The sequence below is a fragment of the Lactuca virosa genome, chromosome 4 (assembly GCF_052849685.1).
Source record: "Lactuca virosa cultivar CGN04683 chromosome 4, Lactuca_virosa_CGN04683_v6, whole genome shotgun sequence".
NCBI classification, from domain to species: domain Eukaryota; kingdom Viridiplantae; phylum Streptophyta; class Magnoliopsida; order Asterales; family Asteraceae; genus Lactuca; species Lactuca virosa.
The window spans coordinates 365,716,382-365,737,557 of record NC_136429.1 but is presented as its reverse complement, the minus strand read 5'-3'; the positions used below and the strand labels follow the sequence as shown (position 1 = coordinate 365,737,557).

General features: G+C 34.0%; 2 protein-coding genes across 2 annotated transcripts; one reads left to right on the top strand and one right to left on the bottom strand.

Annotated features, from left to right (window-relative positions):
• The first annotated feature begins 1,740 nt into the window (after nucleotides 1-1,740).
• On the top strand, nucleotides 1,741-6,086 carry LOC145108712 (BTB/POZ domain-containing protein). The gene is made up of 4 exons (XM_079045787.1): nucleotides 1,741-1,984; nucleotides 2,082-2,227; nucleotides 4,252-4,367; nucleotides 5,337-6,086. Exons 1-4 carry the CDS (start codon nucleotides 1,848-1,850, stop codon nucleotides 5,940-5,942), a joined length of 1,005 nt encoding a protein of 334 aa, XP_078901913.1. The 5' UTR covers nucleotides 1,741-1,847; the 3' UTR covers nucleotides 5,943-6,086.
• A 1,570-nt stretch (nucleotides 6,087-7,656) lies between these two features.
• On the bottom strand, nucleotides 7,657-10,647 carry FUT13 (fucosyltransferase 13). Its single transcript, XM_079045786.1, has 3 exons — nucleotides 9,853-10,647; nucleotides 9,187-9,360; nucleotides 7,657-8,432 (listed from the first exon to the last, which is right to left on the bottom strand). Exons 1-3 carry the CDS (start codon nucleotides 10,345-10,347, stop codon nucleotides 7,872-7,874), a joined length of 1,230 nt encoding a protein of 409 aa, XP_078901912.1. The 5' UTR covers nucleotides 10,348-10,647; the 3' UTR covers nucleotides 7,657-7,871.
• Nucleotides 10,648-21,176: the final 10,529 nt, after the last annotated feature.

Genomic DNA, 21,176 nt, shown 5'->3' with positions numbered 1-21,176 from the left:
TACTACCAAATGTAAAAGTGATCCTTAATTGATAATTTCTCTTCTGGAGCTACAAATCAAAAAACAAAAAACCAAGCCATCTGATGCCTCAAAACAATGGCATAGATACATATCCTCTAATTTTTAGAGCTTGTCTAAGAATCAAATCTTGCACATGTAGCCGTCACCATCACATATATTTGGTCAACCAAGGTAGCTCCTTCTCCTTTGTGATTAAAATATACATCTTTAAATACAATCTTGCTTTTTCCCTATTGTTATCCAAGACCATTGTATATTTCCCGGCTAGCTGAAAAGAACATCCCTAAAAATACAATACAAACAGTTAAACAATTAATCAATACTTTGATTATTTATTGACCACAGACCAATAATCCAGGTGGAACCAAGGAAGGGATGTCATTTTATAACCATCAGCAAACCACTTCTTTGTATACAATACACACATAAAATCGAAACCACAATGGTAAAGTAGGACATCTGTTAGAATACCAGCAAAGAAGATGAAGACACAAACAAAAATTTAAGCTATCACTAACACTAATTTTAGGGAAGAATATGAGCATTACCAATAACTACCATAACACATATTCAAACATCAGGGAATAGACTCAAAAACTCTCAAAAACTATTAGGGAGGGAAACCATTATCAGATCTGAATTTCGGTGACCTCCTTCCAAACTAACTCAAAAATCAGATCTAGGGATTTTAACAATGGTTAGGGAGCGACCGTTGTTGGTCGTGGCTGGGAGCAAAGATGACGATGGAGTTCGAAAGTTGTTATGAAAGTGGTGGATCAAGCGGTGATGGATGATGTTGAATATGGAAATTGGGTTGCGTTTTTTAGAGTAAACATGGAAAATGTCACGTTTTTTGAACGGAGAAGAGGAGTGGCTTCGGAGGAGCGATGGTGGCTGATTATAGTGCATGTCATGCTAGTTGACGGATCACAATCTATAACCATTAAAATTAAAATAGAAGGTCAAGATTTAAGCTCCTTGTTTTAAGACTTTTGTCTTAAAATTTGATGGACCCCATATTATATATGTATTATAAAGTAGTATATATATATATATATATATATATATATATATATATATATATATATATGATTAAAAGCATATATTTAATTGAAAAATAATAATATTTGACATTTCAAAATAAACATGAAAATCTTACGTAAAAAATATCACTTTGCAAAAACTAAAAGGATTGTCATTTACCAAAAATTAAAAAAAAATATATATTATTTTTACTAGGTTTTATTAAAAAAAACATTATATTTTTCCGAAAGTTTGGTTTAACCACCCATTTTTAATAAATTTCGAAAAAACCATTACTTTTTGGTAAACATTTCAACGCAACCACTGTTACCTGTTAGAGCCAGATTAATTATGTATTAATTTTAAAAAACATTATATTTTTCGAAAAATTCAGTTTAATCACCAATTTATGAGTGTTTTTTTAGCATAAATGAAAATTAATGATCTTTTAGAAAAAAATACAAGTGGTCACCATAGAATTTTTATATAAAAATAGATGGTTTTTTAAACACACACAAAAAAAAAGATAATAAAACCGAAAAAACAAAAAACAAAATATAATATTTTTTTCGTCATTAGCCCTTTTCAATAATAAGTTTAGTTGGTTTATAGGAAAAGCTAGTTTAGTATATCCCTTCGATTTATAAAGAATAAATCATACGCAAAAATAAAAAATAATAAAACGTGGGTAAAGTCGTAGGCGTATTTATCAATTATCAGTCGTTTGCTGCTTCACTTGCTTGGGTATCGCTGGAATGAAGGTAGCATCTACTTTGATACTCCAACACGAGAGTTAGAGGTATATGCAGAGAGCTCTTGATTCGGGGATGGTTGATACCAAGGTAGAGACCATATCCAGGTTGGCTCAATGGAGGATCGACAATTTTGGACCTTGTACTTACAAAAGATCAGAACCTTTTAAAATCGGCATATGGAATTGGTAACATACGTACTCTCTCCATAGTCCATAATTAATCATCTCGACTGCTACATTTATATGTTATTCCTCATGATAATTGATTGAGATGATGAAATAGGCAAATATCAGTCGAGAAGAATCGACATCTGTACGTTCGTCTGTTTCCAGAGCCGTCTCGCCTATCGAAAGAACAGCCGCCGATTGCCAAATTCATAATTCGAGTTACCACTGCGGGATCCAATCGCAGACCATACATCTCACCAAGTACGCACTCTTATTTTATGTGTGTCTTCTCATCTTTAACACTTATCAATTAGCAGTGTTCCACGCATCAGCAGTCTCAAGTCTTGTGGAATACTACTGACTTTTGAATTAATGGAATTTGTGAGTACATAACAAGTTTTTAGGGTTTGTTCATTAATATCTACGAGTTGCTGTATGCGTATCAACAGATAATATAATAAAGGTATTTCAGTAATCACTATTGCTTAGCGAGGAATCAGTCACAAAAGGGAACGTGAACTATAGCAAATTTGGGAACAGGTTTAAGTGTGAAGGGGAGGGATCGTTTCCCCATTTGTAGACCATACGAGAATCAAATCCAACAGATAGATAGCTCTGAGTAGTTACACTTCATGGGGCATACGCATACCACGGTAGAACCTAAGATCTCAATTATGGATACTTGGGGACGTAGGAATACAATAAAGGAACTAGGTTTATAGGGTCTCTCTCTCTCATAAAGAACCAGTACTATCTCTAGAGCATCACTCCCACGCCAACCAAAGGCATATCACCTAGAGGTGAAAGGTGATAGTTTCACACAATCAAAGAAAAAATCTTCCAAGTGTTTTGGTATTCAATCATCTAATAGTATCTTGGGATTACAAGCTATATGCACACATACATAATTACATATGTGTAAATACTTGTATATATTTATGTCTATACATACGTATGCATGTATATAAAATACATATAACGTATCTCACTATATAACATTATTTCACGTGATGTCCTTGGTTTACCCTTTTTTTTTACTATATAACTGCGTACATAAATGTTTATGCTAATAATAGTACTTGCCACTTGTCCTAAAGCCAAAAAGAATGAATACTAAAGAAAAGTACTAACAGTTACTCTAATAATACTTAGCAAAACTAGTTTTAATAATTTTAAAATTATAGGTGATGTAGTTATTCAAGAGTAACAATTGTATTGATATCATCCTGTTATATTTAAGGCAATAATCGCATATATCTTATTTTTCTCTTACGCCTTTAATTCGTGCCAAATTGCAGGACATAGCAATGAAGTTTACTCTTTTTACTAATATGGGCAATGTACTTTATTCTTTTACCCATAATAGCAATATACTTTGATTTCGTTACCCATAATAACACCGTACTTAGACTTCTTACTGATAATAGCAATATGTAACCTGAAACTTGTAAAATTTGTACGTTACTTTTACCCATAATAGTAAAGTACTTGCATTTCTTTGCACGTTACAACAAGGTACATACAATTCCTTACCCATAATAGCAAACTATTTATGTTTTTTTACCGATAATAGCCATATGTAACCTGAAACTTGTAGAGTGTAATTCATTTTTTTACACATAATAGTAATATACTTACTTTTATTTACACATTATATGAAGACACAAACAATTCTTTACCTATAATAGGAACATACTTATATATTTTAACCGATACTAGCAATATGTAACGTGAAGCTTGTACGCATTTTACAAGTTTTAGATTATATATTCGGATTAGTATGCTCTCTGACTGCCAAAATCCAAAATTATGTATTTCCGGATTATCCAAAATACATAAAAAAAAAATTATTTTACATTTGTCGGTTACTATGTAATTGTCAAATGAAACAAGTGGAAACATTAAATGGGTTTGTTTTCTTCATATACATTTTGAGTGTAAAAGAAATAAGTTGGTTTTTAATTCCGAATAATGTGAGATTTTGAAAAAGACAAAGTATTGTAGATTCATAGATTAAAATTTCGGATTCGAGTACCCGTATCCAGTATTTCAGAAACGAGTTCTGATAGCAAAATCTAGCATCTGGAATTTCAGATATCCAGTTTTGGCATATTTCCATAGTAAAACGGATGAATTTAGTAAATGCTAGCACGTCGGGCTTGTGGGAAATGTAAAAAAAGTAAAATAATCATGCTTTGTAAATTTTGACATGAGTTCCTTTTGGGCAAATTGGCGGATACTTTATATTAGCTTCAAATAGTAAAGTTGGTTGATTAATGTTGCAGTTCATGAGAGACTTCTTCGGACAAGTGAAGACTTTGTGTGGCCTGTTGATTCTACTTTCCATGGTCGATTCATCATAGATGTCGAGTTCTTGGACCTTCAGGTTTATTCAGCTAATGTAAGCAACTTCATTTTACTATTACTTTTCATAATTTTCCTAAGGGTCTGCACAAAAACCAAACCTTTTTCATAACATGGGATGTTTTGTTGGACGGAATTGGAATTCCATGTTTCATGTATTTCACATTCGTTGGGGGATTTTCCCTTTATTGTTAAAAGACCCATTGTTTATATATTGAAATAAATAAAAATAGAAAATATAATGACATATATATATATATATATATATATATATATATATATATATAATCTAAAATAAACATCAAAACGTAGATTATGATATCTTCATTTTCTAATTCCTTCCCCTTGTTTAATTAGTTATTTAAGGTCCTTCTGGTTTTCATTGCACTTGGGTTAGGTTAGTTAATAGTTATGTTGGTAGATATAGGGCGTGTTCGGCACAAAGCGTTTGAGAGCTTCTAGCGTTTGACAAAACGTTCCGTTTTAAACAGAAAGCCTCGTTCGGCACTACAAGCTTCTAACATTTAATTTAAACAAAACACTCCAAATCCAAATGTTACTTCATGTAGCGTTTAACAAATCGCTACAAGCTACAAGCTACCTGCTACCAACTAATTTTGCCGAACACGCCCATAATTTAGAATATGTGTTACTATTATATATTGCGAATTCAACAAATATTTTCTTCATGCTTTACTGAACAACTCCATAATAGTAACATACATACTTACTTTCAACTTTTTACATAAGCAATGTACTTACATTTATTACCCATAATAGTAAACATAATTACATTTTTTATACCGATAATAGCAATGTACTTAAATTTCATAAGTCATAGTACCAATATAGTTTCGGGATGTACCAAATAAAGTAGAAGAAGAGGGTATTTATTTGTTACCTAAACATAAGTATATTGGTATCATGAATGAGTAAGAAAAACGTAAGTACATTGCCCAATTGGTAGCAAGAAGATAAAAAAAATAATAGTAATAAATTTGGGCAGGGAGAGGAAGCAAGTTCGATATGGCCTCGGGACACAATGCTGCGGTCATCAGCAACAGACAGCATTCTGCGTTGCCTTTCGCGGATGCTCCAGGAGTCCATCGATGCTGACGTCACCATCAACACGTGTGATGGGAGTTTAAAAGCCCACAAAGCCATACTTTCTGCCAGCTCACCCGTCTTCCACAGCATGTTCCTCCACAACCTCCAGGAAAAAGAATCCTCCACCATTAACATCCAGGACATGTCCTTGGAGTCTTGCACTGCACTTCTGTCTTACTTGTATGGAAGCATCAAGCAGGAGGAGTTCTGGCGCCACCGGGTCCCACTGCTGAGTGCCGCCAATAAGTATGGGATTGGGAATTTGAAGGATTTGTGTGAGGAGAGTTTGCTGGAAGATATAAACTCAGGGAATGTGCTTGAGAGGTTGCAGGAGGCGTGGCTTTACCAGCTTGAGAAACTCAAGAAAGGGTGTTTGACGTATTTGTTTGATTTTGGGAAGATTTATGATATCAAAGATGAGATTAATATCTTTTTTAGGACTGCTGAGAGGGAACTCATACAGGAAATGTTTCAGGAGGTGCTTACGCTTTGGAAACCGGCCTGACCTCTTTTCTTTATTAAATTTACCGTCTGCTTGTATAGTATAGAATAATATACATGTATGTATTATGATTATGGCAGTGTGTGTGTGTGTGTCTGACTTTAAATCCTCAAACGTTCCTTTCTTAATCTACCGGATTTTGCTTTATTTATTTATTATTATTATTTTTAATATTGAAACCGGAACAACAATTAATTTTCCAGATATGATTATTTTGACGCTAATAATTAAAAATTGGCAATCATATCATTCTGTACAAATCTAATAAATAATTATTGTGTTAATATATATAAAAATAAGATGGTTATAAGGGAGGAGGGAGTCATTCCCTCACAACCCACTGAACCCACTGCCACATCATTTTTTCTCTTTTATTTTTCTTCATCTTTCCGAACCCACAATACACGGAAATCCTATCTTTTTGAACCTACTCAACCCACTCAATTAAAAAAAATACAAAACAATCAAATGTAAAATCTTAATTAGCAATAGAGTTATCGGCGGTACCATTCCCGCTTCAACGAGTGGGTTGATTGGTTTCACTAACCCACTTCATCATCTCTCTATATTTTCTCTTTCTTATTTTCTCTTGTACCATGTATTTTAAAACTTGTACCTTAGTTGTTTTGTATTTTTTTTAATTGAGTGGGTTCAAAAAGTTAGGATTCCGTGTGTTGTGGGTTCGAAAAGATGAAGAAAAATAAAAGAGAAAAATTGATGTGGCAGTGGGTTCGGTGGGTTGGGAGGGAACGACTCCCTCCTCCCTAATGATATTGATGTGACAAAAATCTAAATGTTATGTTGAGCTCGTCGCTAGAGTCTTGCTTCATGCAAAATTTGTTGATTTGGATTTTGGTGTATAAGGGAGGAGGGAGTCGTTCCCACTGAACCCACTGTCACATCAGCTTTTCTTTGATTTTTTTTCATCTTTCCCAACCCACAACACACGGAAATCCTATCTTCTCAACTTACTCAACCCACTCAATTAAAAAAAAAATACTAAACAACTAAGGTAAAATCTTAATTAGCAATAGAGTTACCGACGGTACCACTCCCTCTCCAGCGGATTGTTTAATTGGTTTCACTAACCCATTTCATCATCTCTCTCTACTTTCTCTCTCTCATTTTCTCTTGTACCATGTGTTTTAAGACTTGTACCTTAGTTGTTTAGTATTTTTTTTTTAATTGAGTGGGTTGAGTAGGTTGAGAAATATAGGATTTCCGTGTGTTGTGGGTCGGGAAAGATGAAGAAAAATCAAAGAGAAAAATTGATGTGACATTCCCAGTGGGAATGACTCCCTCCTCCCTAATAAATATGAAAGACATGGATTTATAGCAAATATCTAGTATAAATGTTGTAAAACATAAAACGACGACAAGTACGTTTATTTATTTTTTTCAAAATGTTTGTAGAAAGAGGTGTGGTGTCATAATATGTAAACTTGATGGAATAACCCAATATTTCGATGATGTTATAATGTTGTTTGTGATTAACTTTTATTTCTATTTATTGTTGTCCAACTTCCAATCAAATGGATGGAACAACAAAAACTTAAGTGCTTAATGAATTTCTTAAATTAAGTGTTATGACTCTGAAATTTAAAATTACTTTTACAACAATAAAAAAAATGGAAGTGAAGTGAAGTTGTTTTACCTCTTAAACAATGATATGTAAAACTAGTATTGCCTGATTTAGATATGCACATAACATGGCAACTGGATTCAAAATTGGATTCTTAATAGCAAATCCTTCGTTTGGAATACACAACTAACTCATGTGGCTTGGCTTCACTTCAATGTCCACAGAGAAGAAGATAATACATCTAAAAGAAAAAAATAAGCTTATATGTATGACACTCAGACACATGACATGATATTCATATGGTGTTAATACCTAAAACAAAATCTTTGAACAAAAAAGGGCAAGCAGCATCACCTATCCCTACCAGCTCTGCGGCTAACAGCCTCACAGAGGCGACACGGCAGTGTGTCTAAACTCGTGGCGCGTGTGTCCCCATAGTTCCCGACCACACCACAGCGTCTCCAAGCATGATACTCTGCATACCCAACCGGATCATTAGCAAGTGCCTTGACATAATCAGCCAATTCCTCCATTGACTTAAACTTTGACCCATCAATAATGGAATGCGGAGGCACAAAATCCATCACATTCGGTGCACCAAAATATATGGGAACCGCCCCCGAATCCAATGCGTAAAACAACTTCTCGGTTACATAGCTCTGGGTGTAGGTGTTTTCAATTGCTAAAACAAATTTATAGTGTGACATGGCACAATGAAGATGGTCCCACCATTGAGGGGCTGAATTCGGGTCTTTAGTGCACTCGGGGTATAGAGAAAGTGCCATGTCCAGACCACCTACATTGTTCAGGCACTTGCCAAATGAATGATGAGATAATAAACCGAGTATTGTCTTTGCGACTTTATTCCTTTCAGGGAGACACCGTGAGGATGACCAATAAACCAGAGTTTCCTGATAATCACAATTCACACCCAACATTCTTATTATTTTACTTTCTTTCTTTTCTATTACAGCATTGTACCATAAAAAAATATTTGTTATTTTGATTAGAGGTAAATGCAAAAGACAGCAATGTACTTTCATTCATTTGTTTAGTGTAACTTTTAATTTATTTTTGTTACATCATTCTACTAAAAAATCTACCCTATAATTGGGTAGAATTTTCAAAGTATGGTTGGAAAAAAAAATCAAAGTAATTAGGCATATTTTCAAAAAAGTACAAGTACAATGTATTACAAGGAAATGTAAACGAATCTTGCATTCAGCCCTTTTAATCATTATTATCCGTGGTATGCATTTGCAGACCATCAACTTATACAGTTATACTTTGTGATGTGTTGTACAATACTCAAAACTTTAAAAAAGGGTTACAATTACATGCTTGTTTATGCTACAAAAGACGTAATATGCAACAATATTTTATTCTTACCACATAGTAACCGGAAACTTGTTATCTAATGGCATGGCGTTGGTTAAAAGTTTATTTACCCAATAATGTTTAACTTTTTTTTTTTTTTTTAGTACCAATCTTTGCAACCGACTCTGATTTTACAACTGTTTCAACATGTTAAATACTTTGGTCCTAGACTGAAACATGGTTTTACATTTTGTCTAAAAAAAAACTTTGTTATGCCATTGCAAAAACAAGAATATAACCCAATCAAATTGATGATTATTATAAAGAGTGAAAGCATGTGGCACTTACGTTGTTCTTATAGGAAGAAAGATAATAATTACGGTTATTATGAAAGAGGCCACCAGCATAAGTTGACTGAACATCATCTTTGGCATGGTAGCTGATAAAAATGTCTTCAAAACCGGATCTTTTTCGACCCGCCTCAAGATCCATATACACACGAAGCGGATCTCCCTTGCGTCTCTACAAACCAAAGTCCATCTTACGTTCAATCTTGGAAAATAGGAAAGAATGACTAGGGGCATTTTCGTAAGTACACAAAATTGATTTCTTAGGAGGCAGACAAGATATCACCACAAAAGTTCTAGATTTGCATCGACACCCATCCTATTCCTAGCTAATAACAACATAAACTCCCTTGAGCTAACCATCTTATGAAAATGGGCATACCCCAAATGATTATTTTCGCCTAAATAATTTCAAAGTTGAAATCATAATCAATTTTTGTGAATTACCCTAAGCTGATTATTCTGAATTTGCAGTAATAAATCTAGATGAAAATCCAAACACCCCTAAATTGATAAGAATTCTTTTGATTTCAGGAAAAATATGAGAATAAGAACATTTTTTATATAGAATCTAAAAACATTTATGCCAATTTAGAATTTGAAAGGTACCAAAATTGATGCACAGAAACCACACATATGCAAGGTGTTAAATGGGTAAGAATGGTACTCGAGATGGAGGTGTGGTGGTCTCAAAGAGCAAGGCATCCGGTTTATCAAGAAGAACAGGCGATTTCGTCCACAAACAGCTCAAACCGCATCTACACGAATACAAATTATCCAAATTATCAGGAATCCAAGTCCATCCTTTGATCAACACACCCACATGATTCATCTTCAACTCACTGCATTGATAATCACGATCATCACGTTGCAAAGATGATGAATTTGACCCTTGTTTCATCAAATCCACATGTTTTGCTTTAAAATTAGAACAACCTACTTGAGAATCCCATTTTCTGAAAGCAGCCAACAACAGCTGAAACGGTTCTGGATCAGATTGGGGATGTAATTGAAGTTGACTTAGCGTTTGACTTGTTGGAATTGGGATTGAAGAAGTGGTGGTGGAGGGAAAATCGAAGAAAATGTAACAAAAAAGAATGAGAAGTGAGAGACCTAGCATCGTTATGGCGAATGAATTGAAGGGTTTCAAATTCAATAACATTATGGTTTCGGAATCTCACAAATCGGTAGAAGTGCGACTGAAAAGTCACCTTCTCTTTCTCTTTCTGGCTAGAATACAAAGAAGGCAGAATCCGCAGATCAGCGGAACAGGTTAACTGAGATAGGTGTGGACTGTGGATCAGTTTTTGTTGGGAAAATTGCAAGATTCAATACCATCAATGTCCTCCAGACGGAAGAACAAGAATGGTTAGGTAATAATTTGCAATTACAAAAGAGTTAGTCGGACTCGGACAGGTACTCATCCAAAGCCTAACACCCTCTCCCGAGTTTCATTAAAAAGAAAGAAAAGTAATAAAGAGTATTTTTCTGTTTCCTAATTCAAGAAAAAGAAAAAGATAATAACTAACAGGGTGTTTGGCTTAGCTTTTGTGGGGGCAAAAGTTTTTTTTGTAAAAGGACTTTTTGTAAAATGACTTTTTACAAAAGTTGTTTTTTAAAATGTGTTTGGATTAGCTTTTGAAAGGAAAAAGTCAAAAGTTAAAGTGTTTGATTTAACTTTTACATGTAAAATGACTAAAAATGATATTGATTTACTACTTTACATATATTATTTTATACTTAATTTTTTTTAAACACATATTATAATTTTGTAAACATTTTATTAGAAAATATAAAATATAAATTTCTTTTAAAATATTTCTAATTTTTTGGATTAGACCATGACAATATTAAAATTACTATGTTCATACAAATTGTAAATTATTGTAGTGTTGCAGGTCGCCGGTGTTGCAGGTGTTGCAGGTCGTCAGTGCTGCAGGAACGATTGAGATGCGAGAGAGAAGAAAGTGACGGAGAGAACGAGAGAGTAGGGAATATGCTGTGAATGAAGAATTAATTAGGGTAGATGGGGGGTATATTGGTAATTTAATATTTTTTGCTGTTGAAAAGTTGGAAAAAGTCACGTAATCGTGACTTTTCAAAAAGGCTCAATTTACTCTATTGGAAAAGTCATTTACAAAAGTCTTTTTCACTTAACCAAACATCTTTTTGACTTTTTCTAAAAGATAAAAGTCAAAAGTCATTTTAAAAGTTAACTCAAACACCCTCTAAAAGCGGACAATTATAGCCTTGTCACGTTTTTATCATAATTTCAAATATATTTCATACGATTCTTTTGAAAACAAATTTATGTCTAATTTTTTTTTGCCACCTGTTACCTCCTCTTGACTTCATTACTTTTTTTTCACATGATTACTTATACAAGAATCATTAACGCCCCTCTCGACTTCATTATTGTCACACCCCCAAACCAAGGATGGCGGAAACGTCCGGGGGTGGAGGACTTCATGTATAGTATCACAACAACGAATATAATAGTGCTCAAAGTAAATACAACAATCATAAATATAATTGAAAAGGTTACACCATGGAATAAGTTTACATGTTTCAAAATCAATTACATTATGATGACAAAATGAAACGTTTGACGATTTATCGTCCCATCCTCAAAATGCTGTTGGTTTTCCTGTTTCACTGATTTCCTGAGAATACAAGTAGTTTTGAAAAAGTGTCAACAATTAAGTTGGTGAGTTCATAAGAGTTTTGTTTGAGAAAGAAACCGTTTTCCTTGTAAAAGCGACAAAGTATGTTTCCAGAAAATCCAATATTTTCTTTATTAAGTGAAATGAATGCTTCTATGTTATGCGATAATGAACCCTAGAGGGACCCATAGATTCCTTCTATAATCGCCCAGTGTATATAAGTTATATAAAATTTAAGTTAAATAAACCGTTGAATATAATAGGTCTGCCCTAGGTCCACAACCAAACAAGGAACAGGAGATGAGGCGGGCCCACCAATTCTAAGTCGATTGTGACTAGATTCTTATATAACTCTAGCATATACACTTAGCAATTATAGCTGAAGCCTAACAATTCTAGACGTAATGTAGTCTTAATAGAAATATGCTTCCAAAGAAAATCCGATATTTTGAGTGAATCGTAAGTTTCTATATTAATAAATAGTGCATCCTAGAATTTCCTATAGTTTCCTTCTATAATCTCTAAGTGTATATAAGTTATATAAAATTTAAGTTAAATAGACCGTCGAATGTAATGGGTCTGCCCTAAGCCCACAACCAAACAAGGAACAGGAAATAAAGCGGACTCACCAATTCTAAGTCGATCACGACTACATTCTATATAACTCTAGCATATACACTTAGTAATTATGGCTGAAAACTAACAATGCTAGATAGAATGTAGTCTTAAAAACCAAAGACCGAGACTATGCTTATCATAATTCATCAAGTAGTGGTAGTGGACATAAACTATACATATCATAATTCACCAAATAGTGGTAGTGATAGTGATCATGAATTATGCATATTATAGTTTATCAAATAGTGATAGTGGTAGTGAACATAAACTATACATATCATAATTCACCAAATAGTGGTAGTGATAGTGAACCTGAATTATGCATATTATAGTTTATCAAATGGTGGTAGTGGTAGTGAACCTAAACTATACCTATTATAGTTCTAGCATGTTTGTTTGTGATGTATAAGGACCCTTTTCTATGTAGGTCGAATGTATAGGAAAATATAACTATGTGTTATCATGCCTTATTTTTGTACTAATGGTAATAATGGAGGATTCTTACAATTCAGTGAGTATTTTCTGTTATATAATTATACCACAACAAGAAACACATATAAAATATGAAATCTTCAAATATTAACACTTTGCTCAACAAGTTACAAAGTGTGATGAAAGTTATAAGTTGTTATCTAGATTTTTACCTTTCTACACTGTTTTAGAAAAATCCTAGAAAAATCATACGAAGTCAAAAACTGATTCCGTAAATTCTGAAAGTTCACAAAATATGTCTAGTTTATTCATAATTTTTATTATTATTTTTAGAAGTCTTTAACTTGTGTTAAAATGTTCATATTCACAGACTGGTCCGAATTTGTTTCTGAAATGATAGGCAGTTTTGTAAAAATCACCATAAATCGTAGAAAAATCGTATGGAGATGTGCAAATAGTCATTTTAAAGGTATGAACCTGAACTATTTGCACCTAATACAGTTGTGAAAAATAAAATGTTTAAGTTGACCAAAACAGTCCGTGAATGGAGTTGAACTTTTCTGATGAAGGCTGTTAAATGAGTTTAGTTGTGTTCTTGGTGTTTTAACTTGTGTTCCCCCCCTTAAAACTTAAGAAAAACATGAAAAGATAGAGGTATGAACTCACCTTGGGTGTTCTTAGTGGATGGATGTTGAAGAAAAGAAGTGTTCTACTCAAGAACACTAAGAAGATGCCTTGAAGATTTCGAGAATCTAACACAATTACGATGGAGTTTGTGTAAGAAAAAATATGATTGGAGTAGAAGGAAGTGTAATAATCATATGAAAGATGATGATACTTACCAAATGGAGAAGAAAAGTCTTGGAAAAAGCCTTGGAAATATCAGAATTGAAAGAGAGAAGTTGAGAGAAAAGTGTTTGCTCTTTGGGTGGAAATGAGATAAATGAGTGAGAATGAGGAGAAAGGGTGAGTTTTCCAGCTCTTAGGACGTGGGAATGGCTGGAGATTGATGGAAAAGTACAAGGAAGTGACTAGGTATGGTGGGGAGGGGTGTGGGTTGGTCATAGAGTGGGTATGGGTGGTTGCTTGTGTCATAAATCAAAGAAAAGTCAACACTCCACCCCCTTGTACTTCAACCACTAAATCTTGGATATGATTGGCACTAAAAACGTGGGGATTAATGAAATTTGAGGCTTTAATTGTTAAAATAAAGTTTTGGGTGAAAATCCCGCGTTAAAATGAGGAAAAACAGGCCTAAAACGAAGTTGTAGTCGAAAACCGGGAAGAAATGGCCTTTCTGCGAGGCTTCTCGCATGGGGGGGGGGGGGGGGGCGAAAGTGGTCAGGTTCGGTCCTTAGAAGACTGGGACCGAAGGCGAAGGTGTGCCAGGAAGCGAAATGGAGCGAGACGTGTCGGAAGCGAAATGGACCGAAGGGCTCGGTTCGAATGCGAGGTTCGGGTCCGAGAGAGAGGGTTCGGTCTGAAGGTAAGTTCGGTTCCTGGAGCTTCGGTTCTCAGCAGTTCGGTTCCTTAAGAGGACTTTCGGCCCTAAGAAGGTTCTCCCCTAAAGAGTGGGTTTCGGTTCTTAAGGCTATTTTGCCCATTTTTACCCCGTTTTAAGTGGTTTTTGACCCGATTAAGGGTCGGGATGACCCGAAAGATTATAAAAAGTTAAAAGAGATTTTGAGAGAGATTTGGGAGAGATTTCGCACACTTGGAGAGATTTCTCATACAGAGAGAGATTTGGGAGAGATTTCACGTACTTGGAGAGATTTCTCCTACTTAGAGAGATTTGAGAGAGATTTCACATTCTTGGAGAGATTTATCCTACAGAGAGAGATTTGGGAGAGATTTCGCACACTTGGAGACATTTCTCATACAGAGAGATATTTGGGAGAGATTTCACGTACTTGGAGATATTTCTCCTACTTCGCGAGATTTGGGAGAGTTAGAGTGAAAGAGATTTGGAGAGACTTCTTTTGTGACCTTTTTGAGTGTTTGGCTTGGTAACGCAAGGTTCTTACACTCTGTTAAGCCTTGTTATAAATGTTATACGCTCTCGAGGGGTATGGAATAATGTTTTATCGAGTAGAGTCATCACTTTCCCTGATTAGGGTTTAGATTTTCCGGACACGTGAAAACTCTAAGTGATACTTTGTATGAGGATTGCGAGTTGTACAATAAGAAACATAATGGAAACCCTAATGTACAAGGGTTAGATGAGTTGACCGGTTTGACTTGTTGACTTTAATTGACTTTGACTTGGCCAAAAATTGACGGTTGTCACAATTATTATTTTTTTTTCACATGATTACTTATACAAGAATCATTAACGCATAAGTCATTATTAATCACAATTCAAATATGTTCTTCATTTGTATTACTCTTTCAAACAAAGCCAATACAATTTGGAAAAAAAAGTTAAAAAACCCAAAATGCATAACCTAAATACTTATATCCATGAAAAGGTAACGAGAAGCCCTACACTTCTAACAAATCATACCAGCCTTAAGACCTTCCGAACAAAAATCCAATTTCCACAAAAGCCCGAACTGACACTTTACCGAAATACCCATAGGCTCCAAAACGCAAACCGAACACCCGGATTACTTCAATTACATCACTCGTACCCAAATAGGCCTAGATCTCACCTATGTAAAGGCCCTAAGCCTTATGATGACCGATCTTCGGGACGCAACCTTGAATTAGGAATCGATTCGGAACAGGGTGTTACAATTTATCACATTTTACATGAAAATTCATTTCATTCATAACATAACATACTCTTTGACCATAAAACGTTTTCAAACATTTTCAAGGAAAACTTTTTTCATACATATCATAAATATCATTTCATATCTTATCATTTCATTTCAAAATATATCTTTCCACATTTCATTCTCTTTTATCATTAAGGGTTAATTTCGGTATTAAACCGTTGACATTTTTATACTTATGGTACCTCCAAGTCTAGACCAAGTTGGAAAGAACAAATTAATCCACCAAGACATCGTGCTAACTAGGACATCTACTTCGCGAAGGGGAGGCGCCACCGCAATAGAGTCCTTTAGACCTCTTAGGAGACATCATGGCCCGTGCAACTTTCATTCTCTCTTTACTTTCTTTCCTTTTTACTTTCTTCTTAGCTTTCACTTTCCACATTAACAATACTAATATCATCATTTATAATATCATAGGTTATTAGGAATATATAGTTTGAAAAGACATATTTCACATATCAAACATTCATTCTTCTAAAATATCATTTGCTTTCAAAACATTCTTACTTTCAAAGCACTATTTCAAAACATTCTTTTCAAAAACATTTAACACTTTCATTTCAAAACATTTGATATATCAAAGATTTAAATTTCATTATCATAAAATCATTTTTCCATGTACCCCAAAGTGGGAAAATGCCAACACGTACTCACCTAGTTTTCCAATGAAGGTTGCTACTCCATTCTAGCTCAACTTCACTAGCAATCACCCCTTAGACACAACATATACAATATAGACATAAGTCATTAAAAAACCCAAAATACCCCTAATAGGCTCCATTAATAAATTTTATTGTTTCATCTCATTCCTTATGTAAAAATATGAACATAGGCGAAAACCGCATGTAAATCTGAGTTCGTATGCAAAAGTTACAAAACAAATACATGGCATTGATCAGGTTATTACATGCCCGTGGAATGAGGTCTGCACACACATAACTCTCGAATTTTCTCAATATAACACTCTACTTTGCATAGTTCTTGAAGACCCTTTTCCCATTCACTTTGTGCCATTTTAATAGGTTCTCACACATGATTAGAAGGTGTTTTATCATCTTAAAACACTCTACTTAATCCATTAAGTGCTCAATGAAACTTTTAAGATCATATGAATCCTCAAATTCCATAAGAAAGACTAGCTTGTCCATTGTTCACTTGAGCATTCCAATGTTTACAATGCTTGTTCCCAACTTATTGAACACTTATATAAATGTGGTCAAGCACATAAAACTATAATAAATCCCATTGTAAGTGTTTAATTTAACCACAGAATCCTCACTTCCATCATTACACTCCAATGCTTATAAACGCTCCATTGAAAGGATTAAGAGTTCAAATTGCTCAATAACATTCTTCAACCTATATGACTTATTCCCAAATCATTTATTGCATTCATTGGGTGTTTTCTAATGCATAAAACATGTAATAACACAATCTAATCCCATACTAAGCTCTTAACAACAAAGGGATTGTTCAATTTCATGGCAAATTCCCAAAATGCCCTTATAGTTAAATACTTCATAAATTCAACTAGATATCATTCAAGTCTTCATGTATTTGCCTTAAATATCATGTTATTAGTATCAACTCATTTTTATGAGTATCAAATACTCATCAAATGCTCACATACAAAGGGTTCCATTGTTGTCATCACACTTTCTCCTAAACTCAATACAAATCCCTATTTATACTTGATTCTACCATCATGGATAAATTTGAGAATTTCAATTGGACTTGTTGCTACCAAATATCATCTAGATCATAGAATCAATTCCCATTTCATCAACAATTTCAATATCCCCAAATTGGATTTTCTAGGGTTCATGAAAGTTTTCACCAAAATCCTCAAATCCATCAATAAGATGATTAAATTGAGATTGGGATCATCAAAACTAAATAAGGGAGGTTAGAAAACCAAACCCTAATCATTTGAAGAAGCTACATTCGACATTGGGTCAAACCCACTTCATAAATTCGAATTTCTATGTTAGAATGGAAGAAAAATTATACCTTGCAAGCCTTGATTCCTTCTCTTCTTTGCTTGGATGCGTAATTCCTCACTTGGAACAACCCCTTGAAGCTCTTGGGATCAAAATCACCATTAGAGGAGGTGGTAAGAGGCTCAATCGCGTTCTTCTCAAGAAAATGGGAGATAAGAGACATTACTAGCTTTGAACTTTCCCAACTTGCCATTTTTGGCCCCTCCTTGCAAAAGCTCTTTCAAAATAACTCCAAACTAACTTAGAAGCTTCAATTAACTTCGAAAATGGTCGTTCTCGATCTTAATCTTCACAAACTTAGCCCAAGTTATTAAGTTTGTCAAATCTCTAGTCAAACCTAAGTCTCACCTGGTTGTCACAAATGGCCCTTTAACTTTTAAGATGTTATAATTTTCACTTATAACCTTCTAAACATCATATCAACTAATGACATGTTTAATCCTTGATGATGTATATATATAAATAATTTTTCATTTAGTTACTTTATTCATTTAAGAACCCGGTCTTAAATTTTAGGATGTTACACTTCAAGCCATAATATTGCTTAAATTAGTCATATGTTTTCGGGTAATTATTTTAATATTTATAGCTTAATTTATATAACTAGAAGTAATAGGTACTTAAAATGCTTTGAATTTGATATTAATAGGAAAATTTGTGGCTTGGAGCAAAAGGAAGAGATTGGAGTTGATTTAAGCTGATAAGGACAGAAAACAAAAAATAAGGCAGAGTCAGGTTCTATGCGCCACGTAAATATTTGCCACACATCGCATAACGATACAAATTTCGATTCCAATGCGGAAACTAGAACTTTGCATCACTAAATCTTATTCATCACGTCGTTAAGTCTGTAATTCTATAAAATATCCGATTTTTATAACCCTGGTGAAGTGTACAACCAAGGGAAACCCCTAGGACGAAAAATACTCGTCTAAGAACCCTTTTTGGTTGATTTGAAGTTTGAAGAACACAACAGGAGCTTCGTTTTGAAGATGGAAGCTTGGAAACACTAATTTATCATTCACTTTGTCTTAGATATCATGTTTAGCTATAAATTAATGATTTCTGTTTTTCAATAGCGATTATGGGCTAAAATACTTTTACTTATGCTTAGATGTAGACGATTCCAAGATACTATGGTTTGATTTGTTAGATGGATTTGTAAAGTTTGATTGTTTATTATCTATGATTGATCGTTTACCTTATATAATAAAGTTTCGATTTTTATTATCTAATGTTGAGTTATTTATGATTTAGATAACCAATCTAGTTGTATTAACTTGAATCTTAATTCGCTTATGAACAATAAACTGTTAGGACTAGTGATTGATCAAATCTTAGGGTTAGAGAATATAATTGTTAACTTGAATTTATAAGAAAGTATAAGATATCCATTCTATTCTAGATTAATTACCATTACCATTGAAAAGAAATCATTAGATCGGTTCATTTATAATTTTATTATTTACTTGATTATTAGGTTAACTAATTGCATGATCATTGTGTTAGTTGCCTTATAATTAATTGTATTAGTTCATCAGATCAAGAAAAGTAGTCTTTATAATATTCGGTAATCAACTTATTAAATCCATTGCACCCTAATAAATCAACCATAGGAAAATAGAAGGATTCAAAAATATAAGTGGAAATACTTTAAATCGATTGTTTTAAATCAAGTTCTTTCCGTTTGATTGTTTTCAGTTTGGTTATAAAATCAAGTTTAATTAAATTAAACAAACCCCCTTTACTTAATTTTTTTGGACAACTAATTGCTTTTATATCTAAATTAAATCATGTTCGTTCATCTTGAGTTTGACACCCTTACTTATCAAAACTATACTATACCTGATCGGGTACACTGCCCGTTAGTGTGTTACAGTGAGGTTATGCTGAGAGAAGAACTTAAGCTTGAGATTATGATGCGAAAATTAAAGTTAATTTATTGGATCTTTGATTAGCTCAACAATAAACAAGTGCGGAATATTAAGAATAGATTATATTGGAAATATAGTAATAATAATACTAAATAAATATAAGCAAGATATGAGATACTTGTTGAATCGTAACAAGGTTTGCATGCACACACAAGAAGAACAACAAAGTATGAATGGAGAAGGAGACTTTCATTTCAATAAACAGATTACAATGAAGATAAAGATCCGAGACACATTTTTTGCAATAACCCATACCATCTATTTATAGCCAAACATTGTTGTAGTTAATCACTGAAAAGTACAAAGGGTATGTAGAACAGACGGCCATGCTTTCCATGCCTGTTCTGACAAGCGTCTACCAAACACTCAACACCAAAAAAAGCTAAGCGTTGTACTTATTCTTCACAACACCAAAAGACAAAACACCATTTACTCATCACACATACTCCTTAACTCCATTCTTCATATAGAAATCTAAGTTCTTCGCATGTCATTCAAAAGAGAATTTTGCGCATCATTATCACCAAAAGATCTTCGCATCACCATAACAAAAAAAAAACTTTGCACGCCCAAAAAGTCGTTTAGCTGCCGAGGGTCACTTCATGCTTCAAAAATTTCCCCTAACTGACCTCACAACTATCATCTTCACTTATGAAGCTTGAAGAACCTAACTAGAAATTTCCAAAATTTCCTCACTCCTAACAGCCATTTGATTCTCTGTTGTAAGGCAACCTTGACTTCTGCTTCAATATTCTTGGATTGAGAGGAAACTTTTAGAATTTCTTCCAATTGTTTGTTCGAGCACCAATGAAGACTGGATGTAACAATGAAATTCTTTGTGGAAGTTTTGCTAAGGCGAAAGACCATGCCTAACTCTAGTATATTTGTGGGACCTCAATTTAGGTGTTGGATACCTTCAATGATAAGAATCGGTTCTTCAATGGGAGAAATTTCAAGTCCTTTGTTCATTATTTGATGGGCATCAACGTCAATGGTTTCAAAATCAAAGAGGAGATATTGAAGGAAGCCATACACTTTTTCATAGGCTGGCTTGAAGTGTGAATACTTCCCAATGTTTAAGCTGAATTCCCTGGCAATGAGAAATAGTTCTTCAAGGTTCATGAGAACAAAGTTGGCCTATGTTCCATTATACTCGAATCCATTGCGGATTAGATTATATTGACAAAATTGAGCTCTCTTGAATGATCTGGCCTTGTAGTGTTTGACTTGATCAGGTATAATGTTTAACCAGATTTCCTTAACTTTGTTGCCATGCTTGTTGTGAAGTTGGTAAATCCCCTCAAATTCCATTGGAAGTCTGCGAGAATCGGGAATTCTGAGATTAAACTGCTCGAAAACTTGGACGAATTTTCCATTGGGGGGAAGAGGAATGTCCCAATATATATGAACTTCAGGCTTCACATAAGTTGATGAGGAACACAATCCTCATCAACCATTCTTTGCATTGGATTCGCCCATGATTGAGTCGGGGTCTCATCCATTTGAATATCGAACCCTTGGCTTTTCTAGATATCTTCCGCAAGTTTGGTTGTGTTGGGTTTTT